Here is a 16,317-nt window from a genome sequence, read left to right as displayed (position 1 = left end):
AAGAGAGGGTAGAAATTGGAGGAAGGTGCTCAAAAGGCAGGAACTTATTTACATAAATCAGTACTAGGGATGGAACGTACACGTGATGACTATGGCTACTGCTGCTGTGTGGTCTAGAGGATGGTTGTTAAGAGTAAATCCTAAGAGTTCACATCACAAGGAAGATATTTCCCCCTTTCTTCTTTCTTTTTCTTTTTATTGTGTGTATATGAGAAGATGGTTGTTAGCTCAACAGACTGTGGTAACCATCTCACAATATATGTAACTCAAACCATCATGCTGTATGCCTTAAACTTACACAGTGAAGGGAATGTCGGGGTGGCTCAGTTGGTTGAGCATCTGACTCTGAATTTGGCTTAGGTCATGATCCCAGGGTTGTGGGATTGAGCCCCCCATTGGGCTCCATGCTAAGTGGAGCCTGCTTGGGATTCTCTCTCTCTCTCTCTGTCTCTCTCTCTGTCTCTCTCTCTTCCTCTGCCCCTCTCCCCTACTCATGCTCTCTCTCTCTCTAATAAAAACAAAAAACTTACAAAAACAAACAAACAACTTACATAGTGAGGTATGTCAATCACTCCTCAATAAAATTAGAAAAACTGTTTCAAAAATTAATGATTTCTATCGTCACTGGATAATCAGAATAAAACAGGGCATGGCCCTTGCTCTCATAAAAAAAGAGGGGGAAAAAAAGCAAAAAAGTGTAATATGGCCATTCTTTCCTCAGGGCCTGGCACAGAGTAGGAACTCAGTAAAGGAATTGTAATTAAGTGAACAAATAAATGCATGAGTGAGGGCCTAAGATGATAGCCTGGGTTTGTGATGCAGCTTAATGGTCCCTTGACTTTGCAGTAGAGACCGCAAGTAGAGCCTAAGGTTCCAATCCTAGGTCCGTACTTACTGTGTGACCTTGGACAGGTCACTCTGCTAACCTAAGACTCAGTCTCCCTATCTGTGAAATTCAGATAATAACAGCCGGAAAGGTTGCCTTGAGGATTGAATGTGAGTGTGTCAAGAACTTGGCACAGTGCCTGGCATACAATGCCAGTCAAGAGCAGCTATTGTTATTTTTCTTCAATTCTCCCACCTTCCCCCACTGCTGGGAAGTTGGGGCACTCCTCTTGCGGCTGAGTGGGAGGCTCACTTGCATACTCAGTGCTGGATCTCTGGTCAGGACAGCCTCTTCCCGGTTAGCTTCCTTTCCCACATAGCCAATCATGACCTTGGTCTGCATCGCCACAGGCAGGTCCTCTGATGGCAGTCCCCAGCCACTCCGCACAGGCCCACCCAGGTGGGATGAGCTGATCCGCAGCTGGCCCTCATCCCCTCTCTCCTTCTCCTTGGCAGAGCCAAGGGCAGGGAGCAAGCTCACAAATTGTTTTCCACTATTCTGAAAGCTCTCAGTCCCCAAACATTGCACATAACCTCCTCGGCCAAGTTACTTTCCTAATCCTGGTTGCCATAACAACGTGACTTAATGAAGCAGCAATTTTTCCTTAAAATAATTCGACCCGTTTCCATATCAACACGGGTTTATTTTGGTTCCACACTCAGTAAGGGCTTGGTAGCCAGCACCTGGCAGCCCCTTCTGCACCTCGGAAGGGACTTAGGTTTCCAGGGGGCCATTTGAGAAGTGGCACAGGGATTTTGGTGGCCACGTGTGCTGAGGAGGCCGTGCCCTCAGTGAGGAGAACAACGAACAGAGCATGAGTACCTCAGAAGTTCCTCCTTAGGGGTGAGAGGATTGAGGGCCTAAGGAAGGGATAGGACTGTTCCACATCCTGTCCAAAGTCTAAGGCATATATAATGTCCCTGTTCCTGGGCCTCCTTCATGGGACCACAGGCCAGGAGGGAGTCCCAGGGCTGGACCTCTGTGTTGGGCAGCTTGCACGAGTGGTGACAGGAGGTGGCAGAGCTGTGCGGTGTGCCTCGTAAATGATTCTATCTGTGCCTAAGCCGGCTGGATGTGACTAGATTCCTTCACAGATTTACTTGTTCAACAGACATTACTGAGTACCCACTGGGAGTGCCCTCAGGGAGTTCCAGTCTGGTGAGGAGCCAGGGCAGTCTCAGAGGCTATCCTCAAAGCCAGCGCTTCTCAAACTTTTTGTGCCAATGAATCCCCTGGGCATCTTGTTAAACTGCACGTTTGAATCAGTGGGTGAGGAGAGCGACGTGTGCTGTGATTCTGTACTCCTAACTAGCTTCCAGGTGCTGCCGTTACTGCTGGTTCTCAGACCACACCCTCAATAACTGAGGAGTTGGTAGAGAAAATACACTGGGGCCAGAGGGACGCATTTTGCCTCTCCGTTCCCTGGCATCCTCCAGGGCATGTTCACTCCTGTGGGTTTCAGCTGCATGTACCACTGGGGTGGGATGACTTTCTCACTGGGGTAAACTCCGCTTTGCTTTCTGAGGTACTTCTCTAAATCTGTGGGGTTTTTATTTATTAGAAAAAGATTTAATGTTTATTTTTGAGAGGGGGGGAAGGGACAGAGAAGAAGGGAGACACAGATTTCAAAGCAGGCTCCAGGCTCCCTGCTGGCCGCGCAGAGCCAGATGCGGGGCTGGCCGAACTCACAAGCTGTGAGATCATGACCTGAGCCCAAGTCGGACGCCTAACCGACAGAACCCCCCAGGCGGCCCTCTGTGGGGTTTAAAAAAAATACGAATGAAGAAGTGGGGCGAGCTGGGTAGTTAACCCCAGCTGAGAGTCCATCCGAATGGCTTCAGCTCCTTTCTGGGGAAGCCCAAGTCAGCCATCTGAAAGAGTACATGGAATGATACAGCCCTAGACCTCAATGAGATCCTGTTTGAATGCACCCTTTGGAGCAATGTATTGTAGGGGAGCCAGCATAAATCAGAAGTCAAATCCCAACTCTGTCCCTTCCTAAGCCCAGTGACCCTGGGCAAGTCACTTCACCTCTCTGTCCCTCATTTTCCTCATCTACATAATGGAGCTAATAATCACACCTAACTCACTTGGATCCTTTGAAAAGTAAATGAATTGATATTAGCAAAGAACCTGACACACAGTAGGTGTCAAAATAATTAGTTCATCATTCAACGAAGACTTATTGGGTCCTTTCTGCGCACTGGGTGCATAGGCATTGAGGGATATGGTGGTGACCGGAACAGACACAGTCCCTGCCTTCATGGACTTTGCACCTGAAACAGAGGAGACTGGAATGATGAGAAGGAATCAGCCATGCAAAGGGCAGTGGGAGAGCATGCCTGGCCCAGGAAGTGGCAAATGCTAAGACCCTGAGGTGGGAAAGAATGACCGAAAGGAATATAGGGAAGTGTGCTAAGAAAGGTGTCAGAGAGGTGGGCAGGAGCCAGAATACTTCAGGGTCTCACGATCACAGTCAGGAATTTGGATTTGATTGTCAGCACAATAGAAAGCTATTGGAGGGTTTATGGTTTGGGGTGGAGACAGGAAGTGATGTGACCTGACTACTCTCCTTCATTGCCTGCTATGCTGGCCAACCTGGGCTGTGTTCACCTCTTCCCCCACCTGGCCTGCATCTCCCCAAGTTCTCGGAATCCGAAAGCCTAGCTAACACCTGGGGGTCTCCAGTCTGGATTTTCACCAGGGCACATGCTATGGGGCTGGCATGGTCAGCTCATGCCAATCTGCACTAGGTCTGTGTGCTAGGCCTCCACTCTTCTGTCTTGCACCAGAAGCAGAATGAGGCTCTGGAGCAGACTGCAGGGGACCAAATCCTTGTTCTGTCACTTACTAGCTGTGAGACCCTGGGAGAGTCATGTTGCCTTGATGAGCCTCAGTGTCCTCATCTATAAAAAGGTGTAAGAGTGGTGTCTATTTCTCAGGACAGTTTGACAATCCAGTGAGTGGCTCTGTGGGAAAAGCCTTCCACCAGGCACATAGTGAGTACTATCTGAAGCCTTGCTGTCCTTATAGCTAAAGGTAGGATGGGTGTACTCTGCCAGGGTGTCAGGAAGGAAGCTAGGGAGCTTTTCAAGAAGCCAGTTGCTTTAACCTATGGAATGGGAGAAAATAATTTGCAAATGACATATTGGATAAAGGGCTAATATCCAAAATCTATAAAGAACTTATCAAACTCAACCCCAAAATAAATAATCCAGTGAAGAAATGGGCAGAAGACATGAACAGACATTTCTCCAAAGAAGACACACAGAGGGCCAACCATACACATGAACAAATGCTCAACATCACTCATCATCAGGGAAATACAAATCAAAACCACAATGAGATACCACCTCATATCTATCGAGAATAGCTAAAAATAACAACTCAGGAAACAACAGATGTTGGCAAGGATGCAGAGAAAGGGGAACCCTCTTGTACTGTTGGAGCAGCCACTCTGGAAAATAGTATGGAGGTTCCTCAAAAAGTTAAAAATAGAACTACCCTATGACCCAGCAATTGCACTACTAGGTATTTACCCAAAGGATATAAAAATACTGATTTGAAGGGGCACATGCACCCCAATGTTGAGAGCAGCATTATCAACAATAGTCACATTATGGAAAAAGCTCAAATGTCTATCAACTGATGAAATTTGGAGAAATTTCATCCAGTCTATCAACTGGAGAAATAAGATGTGGTATATACATACAATGGAATATTACTCACCTATCACAAAGAATCTTGCCTTTTGCAACTATGTAGATGGAACTAGAGTGTATTATGCTAAGGGAAGTAAGTCAGAGAACAACAAATACCGTATGATTTCACTTATATATGGAATTTGAGAAGAAAAACAGATGAACATAGGGGAAGGGAAGGAAAAGTAAAATAATATAAAAACAGAGAAGGAGGCAAACCATCAGAAAATCTTAACTATAGAAAACAAACTGAAGGTTGCTGGAGGGGTGGTGGGTGGGGGGATGGGTTACATGGATGATGGGTATTAAGGAGTACAATTGTTGGGATGAGCACTGGGTATTGTATGTAAGTGATGAACCACTAAATTCTACTCCTGAAACCGATACTACACTATATGCTAACTAACTTGAATTTAAATAAAATCTTGGAATGGGGCTCTTGGGTGTCTCAGTTGGCTAAGTGTCTGGCTCTTGATTTCGACTCTGGTCATAATTTCATAGTTCATGAGTTTCAGTTTGTGAGTTTGAGCCCCACATGGGGCTCAGCACTGACAGCACAGAGTCTGCTTGGGATTCTCTCCCTCTCTCTCTCTGCATCTCTCTCTCTCTCTCTCTCTCTTTCAAAATAAATACACTTTAAAAACAAATACATAAATAAATAACATTTTAGAAGGAAAAAAATTATGAGAGCTCCCCCCACTCCCCAAAAGAAGCCAGTTGCCTTGTGGATAGACAGTAGGTTGGCTGTCTTTGGGAGATGAGAGTGTGCTAATGGATGGGCAAGTGCAAATGTCACAGAACCCTGAACAAAGGGCAGCTACTGCTGTGGTCAGGATCACAGAGCTCACCAGTGTGCCATGGTGTGCAGCTGTTCCCACCCATTTTGAAGAATCACAGGACCTGTCTATCTGACCTCCTAAATACCTCTTGAATCCATCCCTTCCTCCACTCACTGGCACCTCCCCAAATCAAACCCCCATTATTTCTCACCTAAACAGTGTTACTGTTTTAGTAAAAACAGGAGGCAGAACCTCCTGCCTGTCTTTCCTGCCTCAAATATTGCTCTCTACAGGGCCACCAGAGTCATCATGTAGTCCCACAAGTCAAATCAGCTCATGCCTCTGCCTCAAAACCTCTAGGATAAAACGCTACTTCCTCAGCCTGGCTGAAAAGTCCTCTTCAATCTGGCCTCCACCCCTCTCTGCTTCACACATGTCACTCATTTCCTTTAGAAGCACCATTTTTTGGCCCCTACTATTCCTTTGCACTGACATGCCTCTTCCTCCACCCCTGCCTTCTTCTACCCAACAGAAGTCTCTCTGCCCTCCTAGAATCTCTGTGCTTTTCCCAACTTCTCTTGACCATATTTGTCGATCCTTCTCCCAAGGCATCACAGTACTCTCTCTTTTTTGTCTGTTGGTACACATGGGTCTGTGATGTCTTGCTTGGGGGGAGGGGGGAGGTCCAAGTCCCATACTTGGTGGTGAGCAGTGAAAGGCAGAGGAGACAGCCCTGTAAGTAGAGCCGTAACATCGTTCACCAACTCAGCCCCAGCATGCAGCTTCACTGAGTTTTGTACTCATGAACTCTGACATGACAAGGCCCAGGCTAAGGAGAGAGAGAGGCAGGCTGAATGAGGCCTGAGGTGAACTGGGGAGCCCCACGCCCACCCACAAGGGGCAGCACTCCTCGGTATTAGCTGCCATGTCCATTGTCGTCAGACCTTCAGATTTTTTTTTTGAAAAGTGAATTGGCAATGAACTAAAATTATTTTTTAAGAATGTTTAGAATAATAACAACAACTGGCCTTCAGGCCACATTTGGTCTTTTTGGGCTATCATTTTTGCAAACCCATAGCTTGTTATTTATTTTATAATTTGTGTGTGTGTGTGTGTAATGAAGGAAGGAAGGAAGGAAAGAATTTTTCTAGGTTCAAGTTTCCTACAGCTTCACTAAATTTCACAGTTTGGGAAAGGTTTATGCCTGACCAGTTCAGTAGCTTTATTTTGTTTGCTTTTTCTGATATAAGGACATGAAAGTCAAAATCAAAAGTCAATTTTTACATTTCTTGTTGGTAATGTAAACCTCCTTTTACTTGGCAGCTCTAGCAGTATCATTTCCTGGGGAGCCCACAGACCCTGTGAGCAGTGCTCAAAACTCAATTGTGGTGACATCCCCTCCTTGAGATGTGGGTCGCCCCAGAAGGAAGGAAGGGATGGAGAGGCCACAGAACCTATTTCTGTAGTGTTTGGTTTGCTTAGTTTGGTAACCTCTTAAAAACAAACTGCAGAGGATGGCAATGGCTCAGCTCCCTCCAACCTCCCACCCCCACTCTATCCCATTCAGCTTAGCCTCAAATGGAAAAACGGGGAAGAGATACTGAGGGTTCTGAATTGCAGGCATCAAGAACTCAAATTCCTTTTAGGCCCTGGCTCCCTGTCCCTGGGACTCCTATAACAGGATGTGGGCTTTCCCAGAGGCCTGCAATGGGGCGGGGGCAGCCAGATGTACTTTCTGCAGGGCTGGAACAACAGACTTTGAGCTGCCTGACACCCCTATTCAGGACCAAGGCACTCATTCCCCCAGCGGCCAGAGGTGTTGCCTGATGGCTCACAGTTGGGTCCCCTCTAAGGTTACACCCTTTCCCTGGAAGGCAGCTTGCATCCAAAGGCTAGTCAATAGATGGTGGGGTGGGGGAGATGACTGTTGGGAGGAGAAAGGCCCAGCTGCCTAGACTCAGCTGGGGCCATCTGAAGGACCATCCCAAATCAGAGCTCCCCATGGCATCTGCTGAGGTCTTCAGTGCAAGTGTATTTCAGTTCAACTCCTAACTTTGACCAACCCTGTTTCTGTTACTCCCCCATAGGTGCTAGAAGGCAATCCCCAACAAACCTGCATGCAAATCTCTGTCTCAGATTCTGTCCTATAGAAGTCAGCTTATGACAGCCCCTTGCCTTGGCCTCTTTTCTCTCACTGCCCTTTCTCCCTCGATGACTGCAATCACTCCAAATTCTTCTTCCATGATCATTTTGAAGGATAATTCCCACGTTTTTCCTGTTGCCATGGCCACTCTCCCAGTCTGCCCTCTTGCATTTCCCAGAGGCGGTGGACAAACTCAGCTGGATGTCCATCTTTTTTTAGTCCTAATTTTAATGTTTATTATTTTTATTTTTTTGAAGTTTATTTTGAGAGAGAAACGGAGTGTGCAAGTGGGGGAGGAGCAGAGAGGGAGAGAGAATCCCAAACAGGCTGCCAGGGCAGAGTCCAATGCGGGGCTCAAACCCACAAACCATGAGATCATGACCTGAGCTGAAATCAAGAGTCAGACATTCAACCAACTGAGCCACCCAGGTGCCCCCTAATTTTCATATGTTTAAAGCAGAACCTTCTCCCACTAACCTAATCAGCCTTTCCTCCCAATTTCTTGATTTCTCTTAATGCCACTGCCATCTCTAGAATCCCTGGCTGGAAACCTCAGTCAGCATCACTTGGGGAGCCTCCTGCTTAGAGACCTTTAGCATCCCCTTTGTGCCTATGAGCACAAGGCCATGCTGCCTCTCTTTGCATTCCAAGCCTTCCCCCTTGACCCCAATCAGACAGATTTCATGCCAACTCTCTAATCCAAGAGTTCTTAACATATTTATAGCTTGGACTCCTTTGGGAGTCTGAGGAGACCTATGGACCCCTCCTTGGAAAGTTTTTGTAAGCATAAAATAAGATGCATAGGGTTACGTAGGAAGTCAATTATATTTAAAGGCAGTTATTAATGTATGTTTTAAAACTGATAATACTGTAATATATGTCTCATTATTAGCACATTAAGTAACATGATCTAGTGGTGGGTCCAGTAACTACCATACTTTTGAAGTAGTTATGAGTGTAATGACACCTTAAGATATCTGCAGCAATGGTAATGAAATACAAAACCCTCTGTGTTTCCAATTGGGAACAAAGTCACAGGTACTGCTAGTACTACTGTGGTGTGCTGCCTGCATTCATAACGGAAAGAAAGGTGAGATTAGGGAAGACACAGTTGTGATTTTTTTCCCCATCCAAGCACACAGATTCCTGGTCAAGCACCTTTGTGCTATGGGGAGACTACACTGTAACTCAATTTGGAGATTTGCATTTCCCTGAACAAATTTCAGGCATCCTGGTTGACACTGGGAAACTGACATTTGAGCATTGGGCTGAGCTGGCCCCATTCTCCATGTGGACTCTCTGGCCCAGGCTGGCTAGGGCTTACAGCCTTGAGCAGAGTGACTCACTGCCCACCAGGGGCAGAAGCCATTCTGTGGTTTTTCTTTTCTCGGGTCCCAGACCCTGTCCAAGCAACTCTACATGAGTCTGCTGACCCAGCCAGGATTATCCAGGCACCAGGCTCGTGGGGTAGCTCACAGCTATCAAGCCAACACATAGTTATGGAGCCTTAACAGCTGGGACTCACTCAGCTCTCAAGCTTACAGGATGCATCCTACCCTTATCTTGCTGCTAAACGTCCTGCAATGTGTGGGACAGTCTGGTACAAAGAAGAATTGTCCTGCACAAGATGGCAATTATGCCCTCAGTAGGAAACACTGAGTAGGCAGTCTATAAATGTTTACTTAGTGTTTCAGGGTTCTTTGTTGGCCTGGGGTGACACCATCTGAGGCATGGCCCATCAATGGGCATTTCTCTTGAACCCTCCCGTCCCCCTCTGGCCTGCAATCTCGGTGACCTGTGCACTAGGGCTGGGATTGAGTAGCAGATATATAGGATGGTGAGAGGGGGTGTTCTCCCCCCCCCCCTCTGGGCTACTGTGGCTATCAGTTCCAAATTGGAGCTTTGTCAGATCTGGATCTTTGCTGGGTTCAGAAGAGTTGGGCTTAACAGCTGCCATTAGGACAGCTGACAGGCAGCTGCTTTCAGTTTCCACTAAGTGCCTGGTGGCTCTGTCCATGGGAAGGAAGACTTGTCCCAGGCCATCTCTGCCTTAGAACTCGAGCCGGAGAGTGGGTACTCCTATCCAGGTTGGGAGAAGGTGCTGACTCCTACTCTTTTCTTGTGGGTAAATCATTTCCAGTTAGGAACTGCCACAAGTCACCCTGCTCCTCACTTCCTTTGCTTTCCACGAGGTCTAGTCTCTTAAAAATACCTGGTCCCCATTTCCCAGGCCAAACTGCTCCAGAAAATATCTGCAGCTGTGACTGGTAGAGAACTGGCTGCTTCTATTAGTTTGACCTGTATTCTGATGAAAGGGATTAGTCACTTATTGCTAAAATAATATTCTGACTTGCAAATTATATCTCTTAAAAATAATGAGTACTTATATAGGGCTACTTATTACAGTGCTTCATACTTTATAAAGCACTTTATGTATTAGGTTGAACCATATAAAATTGCTGATATTCAGTTGTTTCAGGGCAATTTCATAGTGTTTAACCTAATACATTTGCTCTGCATTTATTCTTTACCACAATCTCAGATGACATTTTTAGCTGCATTTTACAGAACAGAGTACTAAATCTTGGATAGGTGAAATGACATAGATAGGAAATAGTAGGACTCTGAGACTTGAACCCAACCCCCATGCTCTTGATCTATGGATTTAATGTGAGGAGAGGCAAGGCTGTGAGACCACTCTTCCAGCCTATGCTCAGGAATCCCCCAACTGGTTATACTCATCACCTTTTCTTAGTTAGTGGAGATTAGTGGGAGTCTAGGTGCCTGGAATAGAAGGCACTGAAGTGATGATATAACAAATTGGAGTTTTGGAGCACTGGGAGTACATGGTACAGCAAAGACAATAGATAGAACATGTCGATCCATTCATCCACCCACCCTCTCATCTACCTGCCCATCCATCCAGCCATCCATCCACCCATCCATCCATCCACCCATCCAAGAGAACCCTTTTGGGTAGATCCCACATATGTGCCAGCTCTACGTGCTGAGCTACCAACATTCAAGGAACATTCCTAATCAGCAGGGTTTCCACCCTTTGGCCAGCTGGGGGAAAGGGGTAGAGCAGTGGAAGCTGGGGTGAGGCCACCATATGCATATGGGATGTTGATTTGCTGTAAAGCTTCTCTGTCTTTCTAGTTCTTTTCCTCTGGCCCAGGCTCCACTTGCTGGGAGGCTCCAGCTTACACAACCAGGCAGAAAGCAGCTGAGTTTTGCCTGGTGTTTCAGGAGTCTGATACTGCTAAGGGTTTCTAGGCTGCAGGGCTGGAGAAGGCAGTGGTAGGAATTAAAGGGAAATGTAGCCACTCCACCCCTACACAACCAAAGGGAAACTGGGGGTGGGCAGGTAAAGAGAAGCTCCTTCCCAAGCTGCCATAGGAAGAAATTCCTTTCTTCTGCACCTGAGTCCACTCTGAGCTCTTGGTTCAGCCCACTGCCATGGGTTTGGTTCTTGGGTTCATGGGTGGGGGAAAGGTAGGCTGGGGTAGGGCTAGTTAGGAAATCAGTCAGGCGGTGGGCATGGGGCCACCGCCTTTGCCCAGGGACAGCATGCTGCCCGTCAGGGGATAATCACGTTTCTCAGCTTCCTGCCAACCTAGGGGCGAGCCCTAAAGACTGCTGTGGAGTCCAAATGCTTCCCAAACCTGCCCTGGCTCAGGCCAGGCCAGAGATGGCTTCCATGTCCCTAGTGCTCTCAGGCCACCTGCCTCCTCCCACACTGCCGGCACCCATCCGGGCGCCAACCCCCAACCTCACTCAAATCCCAATGCAAACCCCCTCGCAGTATGCAGTCGTGCCCATGCTTACCATTCCATGCTCTAGGCTGCGCTGCCATGCTGCCACTACTGCCGCCGGAGACCATAGCAGCTCTGGGGCCACTGGTTAAGATCTCACAGTTGAGTAAGCCTCAGTGTGGGTTCCTCCCACCACACCCTCCCCAACCCCAGCACCAGGGCTTTCCTCAGAATGTCATTGCCACACCACTGTGCTTTTGAAAAAAAGGAAATGGGGCATTGGGTCTTTAGCACACTGAGAAGCTGTGAATAGAGGCACCACTGGAGGCAGAGAAAGGGGAACCTGCGACAGGCTCCAGATAATCACCTCCTCAGCACTCAGGGCCCTTTATCTCTGCGGCCAGCAGAGCTGGAGCCTATGACGGGTAAAGCAGTAGGGCCTTTTGTACCTGTGTCGGCTATTCTGCCATGTACTGGGCCCGTGTGCAGTGAGTTTATGGGGGTCCACGCACCAAGGCCCCAAAAGGCCCTAGTGGTTGTCCCGAGTGGGGAAGTTGAGGTTTTTGTCCTCAGGCTTTGTCCTTCTAATCCATCCCCACCCCTCACAGAGATGGTGACACTTTGGACTTCTGCCTGCTAGACCTCCACTATCCAGTACAGTAGCCACCAGCCATATGTGGCTCTTAAGCACTGGAAATTGGCTACTTTGAATTGAAATGTGCTCTAACTATAAAACATATACCAGCAGCACCTGAGTGGTTCGGTTGGTTAATCGTCTGACTTCAGCTCAAGGTTCATGAGTTCGAGCCCCTCCCTGCATCAGGCTCTGTGCTGTCAGTGCAGAGCCTGCTTTGGATCATCTGTCTCCCTCTGTCTCTGCATCTCCCATGCTCACCTCTCTCTCTCTCTCTCTCTCAACAGGAAACAAACATTTTAAAAAATGCACACCAGATTTTCAATACTTAATATGAAACAAAGAATGTAACATGTCTCATTCATAATTTTTAATATTGATTTCATGTCAAAACAGAATTTTTGGTACATTCAATTAAATGCAATGTTATTAAAATTAATTTCATCTTTCTTTTTACTTTTTACATGTGACTGTTGGAAGAGGGGGATACTGGTGGCAAAACTGGCAAATTGGTGAAAGAAATAAAATTGTCCCAAACAAATTCATGTATATAAGGGCATTTCTTTTCTTAATTGTTATTAATTTTTTAAAAATTTACCTCTAAGTTAGTTAGCGTATAGTGCAACAATGATTTCAAGAGTAGATTCCTTAATGCCCCTTTCCCATTTAGCCCATCCCCCCTCTCACAACCCCTCCATCAACCCTCTATTTGTTCTCCATATTTAAGAGTCTCTTAAGTTTTTGTCCCCTCCCTGTTTTTATATTATTTTTGCTCCTATAAGGGCATTTCTAAATGTATAATGTAGGTGTCTTATCCATGTGTATTGTATAATAAAGGTGGCATTTCAAAACAGGAGGGGCAAATGTGGCTACTACTAAAAAATTCAAAACCTCATAGGTGGCTCACATTTGTGGTTCACATTCTATTTCTATTGGATAATGTTGTGCTGGACTTTCTATTTCACTTAAATGTCCATCAACAGGGGACTGGTTTCACACACCACAGGGCACCAAATGGGCTGCCGTGGAGCCATTAAGAAGAATGAAGTAGATCTCTATGAGAAGAAGTGGGAAAAATTCAGAGTGTTATTGTTAAGTTTAAGAAAAAACAAGAAGGGACAAGGAATGACCAGCGTGTATAGTATGATCTCATTTGTGCATACAGAAATCACACATGGGGCGCCTGGCTGGCTCAGTCAGTAGAGCATGCAACAATTGATCTCAAGGTCGTGAGATCAAGTCTCACGTTGGGCGTGGAGCCTACTTAAAATAAAATCAATAAAATTTTAAAAGAAAGCACACGTCTTTATATATGCACAGAGCAAGGCTGCACAGACATGCAGGTAACTATTACCATCAATGGCCTCTTGGGGGTATGAGGAGGGCTTTGAGAGGGAAAGGAAAAGACTCTGGCCTGTACTTTTCACTTTAAATCTTTCAGTACTATTTGAGGTTTTAACAGCTGGAGGCTCAGGGTGGCTCAGTCAGTTAAGTGTCTGACTTCGGCTCTGGTCATGATCTCACAGTCTGTGGGTTCAAGCCCCACATCAGGCTCTGAGCTGTCAGCAACAGAGTTTGTTGCAGATTCTATGTCTCCCTCTGTCTCTGCCCCTCCCCCTCTCATGTTCTGACTCTCTGTCTCAAAAATAAACATTAAAAAACACAAATGTGTTATTGTTACAAAAATAAAACTTTATTAATTTATTTTATCTTAATATTTTATTTTTAATGTTTTTTTAACTTTATGTATTTATTTTGAGAGAGACATAGGCAGCACGAGTGGGGGAGGGGCAGAGAGAGAGAGAGAGAGAGAGAGAGAGAGAGAGACAAAGAATCCCAGGCAGGGTCCATGCTGACAGCACATGGGGCTCAAATCCACAAACCATGAGATCATGACCTGAGACAAAACCAAAACTTGGATGCTTAACTGACTGAGAGGCCCTAAAGATGTTACTTTTAAGTAATCTCTCTGCCCAGTGTGGGGCTCGAAACTACAACCCTGAGATCAAAAGTCGCATGCTCCATCAACTGACCCAGTCAGACACCGTTTTACTTATATTTTATATGTTGGAATATAGTTTATTACAATGGTTCATATAATAATATAAAAGTATGAATCGTTTTCTATTCTTTTTTTTTAAGTTTATTTATTTTGAGACAGAGAAAATGAGCAGAGAAGGGGCAGAAAGAAGTGGGGGAAAGAGGAGGACAGAGGAGAGAGAAGGGGCAGAGGATCCAAAGCAGGTTCCATGCCAACAGCAGAGGGCCCAATGTGGGGCTCAAACTCAGGAACTGTAAGATCATGACCTGAGCTGAAGTCAGACGCTTAAGCCACCCAGGCGCCTCTAAAAGAATGAATAGTTTTCAATAAAATATCAGAGCTTATATTATTCTTCTCATTCTTTTATTTCTACTTGCAAACACCCATCTCACCTTCCTCTTTCTCAGTCCCCTCTCTTCTGCCCTCTCCCATCCTTACCTTCTCTTTTCTATCGTCTGCAAAGGCCACAAAAATCTGTGAATGGAGAGCCATTCCACTTCTGGTGGCTCCTTGTTCAGCTTTAATCTGAGGCTTTGGCACCTCCTGCTACCTCTGTCTTCCCACAAAGGAAGAAGGTGCCATGCTAGATGATACCCAGCCACAGACACCATTATCCACTGCAGAGAGAAAAACTGACCAGGCAGAAATATACTCTACAGTTTCTCCCTAGCAAGTCTGCTGCATTCGTGTTAAGGTAAGACTGCTGAGAAAGAGCAAAGTACTCACTTAGGAAAATGTGCATGTGATTTTTTTTCTTTCCTAGTTCAGGGATGGATGGGTGCAGGATCAAAGCAGTGGGCTTTGGAGAGAAGGTTTGATCCCAGTTTGGGAAACCAGTTTAATTTGCCGTATGCAGTTAAAAATCACTAAAAGGGTCAAGTGCTTGAAAAGAGAACTATAGAGGTTGGAGAGAGGAAAAAAGCTCTCCAGCTTCTGGGAAACGAATACAACAAAAGATTGGTTTGCTCCAAGGCAGATGGGAACCTCAATCCTTAGAGTTTAATTGAGAGAGGAAAAAGACAAGAGGTCTCACTTGATTGTCAAGCAGATAATAGCTGCTGAAGAGTGGGCCTGTTAGGATGGAGAAATGAAAGCCCTGTTGATGTGTGTAGGGGACAAGTAGTGTGGGAAAAGAACCAAATTTTCTTTTAACAATCGTTCTCAATGCAAATGGAATAAATCGCTTCAATAAAGCATGGCCTGGAATGTCTATTAGAAATTCTTTTCCTTTGAGAGACTCACTCCTGTTCCTCCCCACCCCCCTAAAAATGTGAAGGATCTGGCAATGCACTAAGTAGCCAAAACACTGGGCTGAGAGTCAGGACATGGCTCTGGTCCTGAATTTGCAATATATGACAACAAACTCTTGGTGTGCAATTCCTTTGAAAACTATAAAGTGTGGTCAACTATTGTTACAAAATCCAGCCTTGTCTTTGGCCCTTCCTGACTCCCCACCCCTTTCCGTCTCTTTTCTTTTCTAGCCTCTCAGAACAAGAAATCCTGAGCCAGAGGTTTGAAGTGAATACAGCTTAAAGAACTTATACTGAGGAGATCACCTAGATTGAAGAATCTCAATGTTTGTGATTCTCAGTTGCATTGCTGAGTAAGGGCAGAGCCTTCACACAGCAGCCTTCAGCAGCCTTGGAACTGTCTTTATGGCTCCAGTGGCCTAAACACTGGGCACACAATCAGCTAAGATACTTGCCTCCTCCTTGCTCCCAAACATCGGTCCGTCATCATGTTCCATTGCTTCTGCCTCCAAAACAGGTCCATAATCTGACCATTTCTCACCAACACTGCAACCACTCTAGGCCAGGTTACCATCTCTGGCAGAAGCCCCCTAAAGGGCGTCCACCTCCATCTGCCAGTGTCTCATTCTACACAGCAGCCAGAGTCAATTTTATAAAAAGAGCAACTCTACCTCTTCCCTCCTCTGCATGGATCTTAGATTGGTGATTCTTTGGCTAATGTTTGCTGAGCCCCGTGGGCTGAAAGCTATATGCTAGCAGGAACCTTGTCTGTTTTGCTTACCTCTGTATCCCCAGCCTGACCTCACGCCTGGCATATAGTGGACACCTATTTTTTGAATGAAGGGATGAACTGTATTTTATCTTTATTTAAAAATGTATNAGATCATGACCTAAGCGAAAGTCGGACGCTTAACCGACTAAGCCACCCAGGCGCCCCATTTTAAAAAAATTTTAAAAAAAAGTATATTTATGTATTTTGAGAGAGAGGGAGAGATTGAATCCCAAGAAGACTCCACACTCAGTGCAGAGCCCAAGGCAGGGCTCAATCCCATGACTTTGAGACAACAACCTGAGCTGATATCAGGAGTTGGATACTCAGCCAACTGAGCCACCCAGGCGCTCGGAAGG

At 46.0% G+C, this 16,317-nt stretch overlaps 1 protein-coding gene across 4 annotated transcripts in view; it reads right to left on the bottom strand.

The window, feature by feature from the left end:
• Window positions 1–16,317, bottom strand: part of NHSL2 (NHS like 2) — an 80,117-nt gene that overhangs the window by 35,083 nt on the left and 28,717 nt on the right. For 2 of the 4 annotated variants that reach the window (XM_077763304.1, XM_077763314.1), the window contains exon 1: window positions 11,338–11,383. The exons of 1 other annotated variant lie outside the window; for it this stretch is intronic. In XM_077763304.1, the coding sequence (XP_077619430.1) occupies window positions 11,338–11,365 (28 nt within the window). In that variant the 5' untranslated portion in view covers window positions 11,366–11,383. Of the gene's footprint in view, window positions 1–11,337; window positions 11,384–16,317 lie in introns of those variants that run through there. One more of the 4 variants, XM_077763322.1, reaches the window with a different exon arrangement.

This window comes from Crocuta crocuta, unplaced genomic scaffold (genome assembly GCF_008692635.1).
Source record: "Crocuta crocuta isolate KB4526 unplaced genomic scaffold, BGI_CrCroc_1.0 scaffold440, whole genome shotgun sequence".
Taxonomy (NCBI): domain Eukaryota; kingdom Metazoa; phylum Chordata; class Mammalia; order Carnivora; family Hyaenidae; genus Crocuta; species Crocuta crocuta.
The sequence above is the reverse complement of the archived record's forward strand: the minus strand, read 5'-3'. Positions and strand labels throughout refer to the sequence as shown.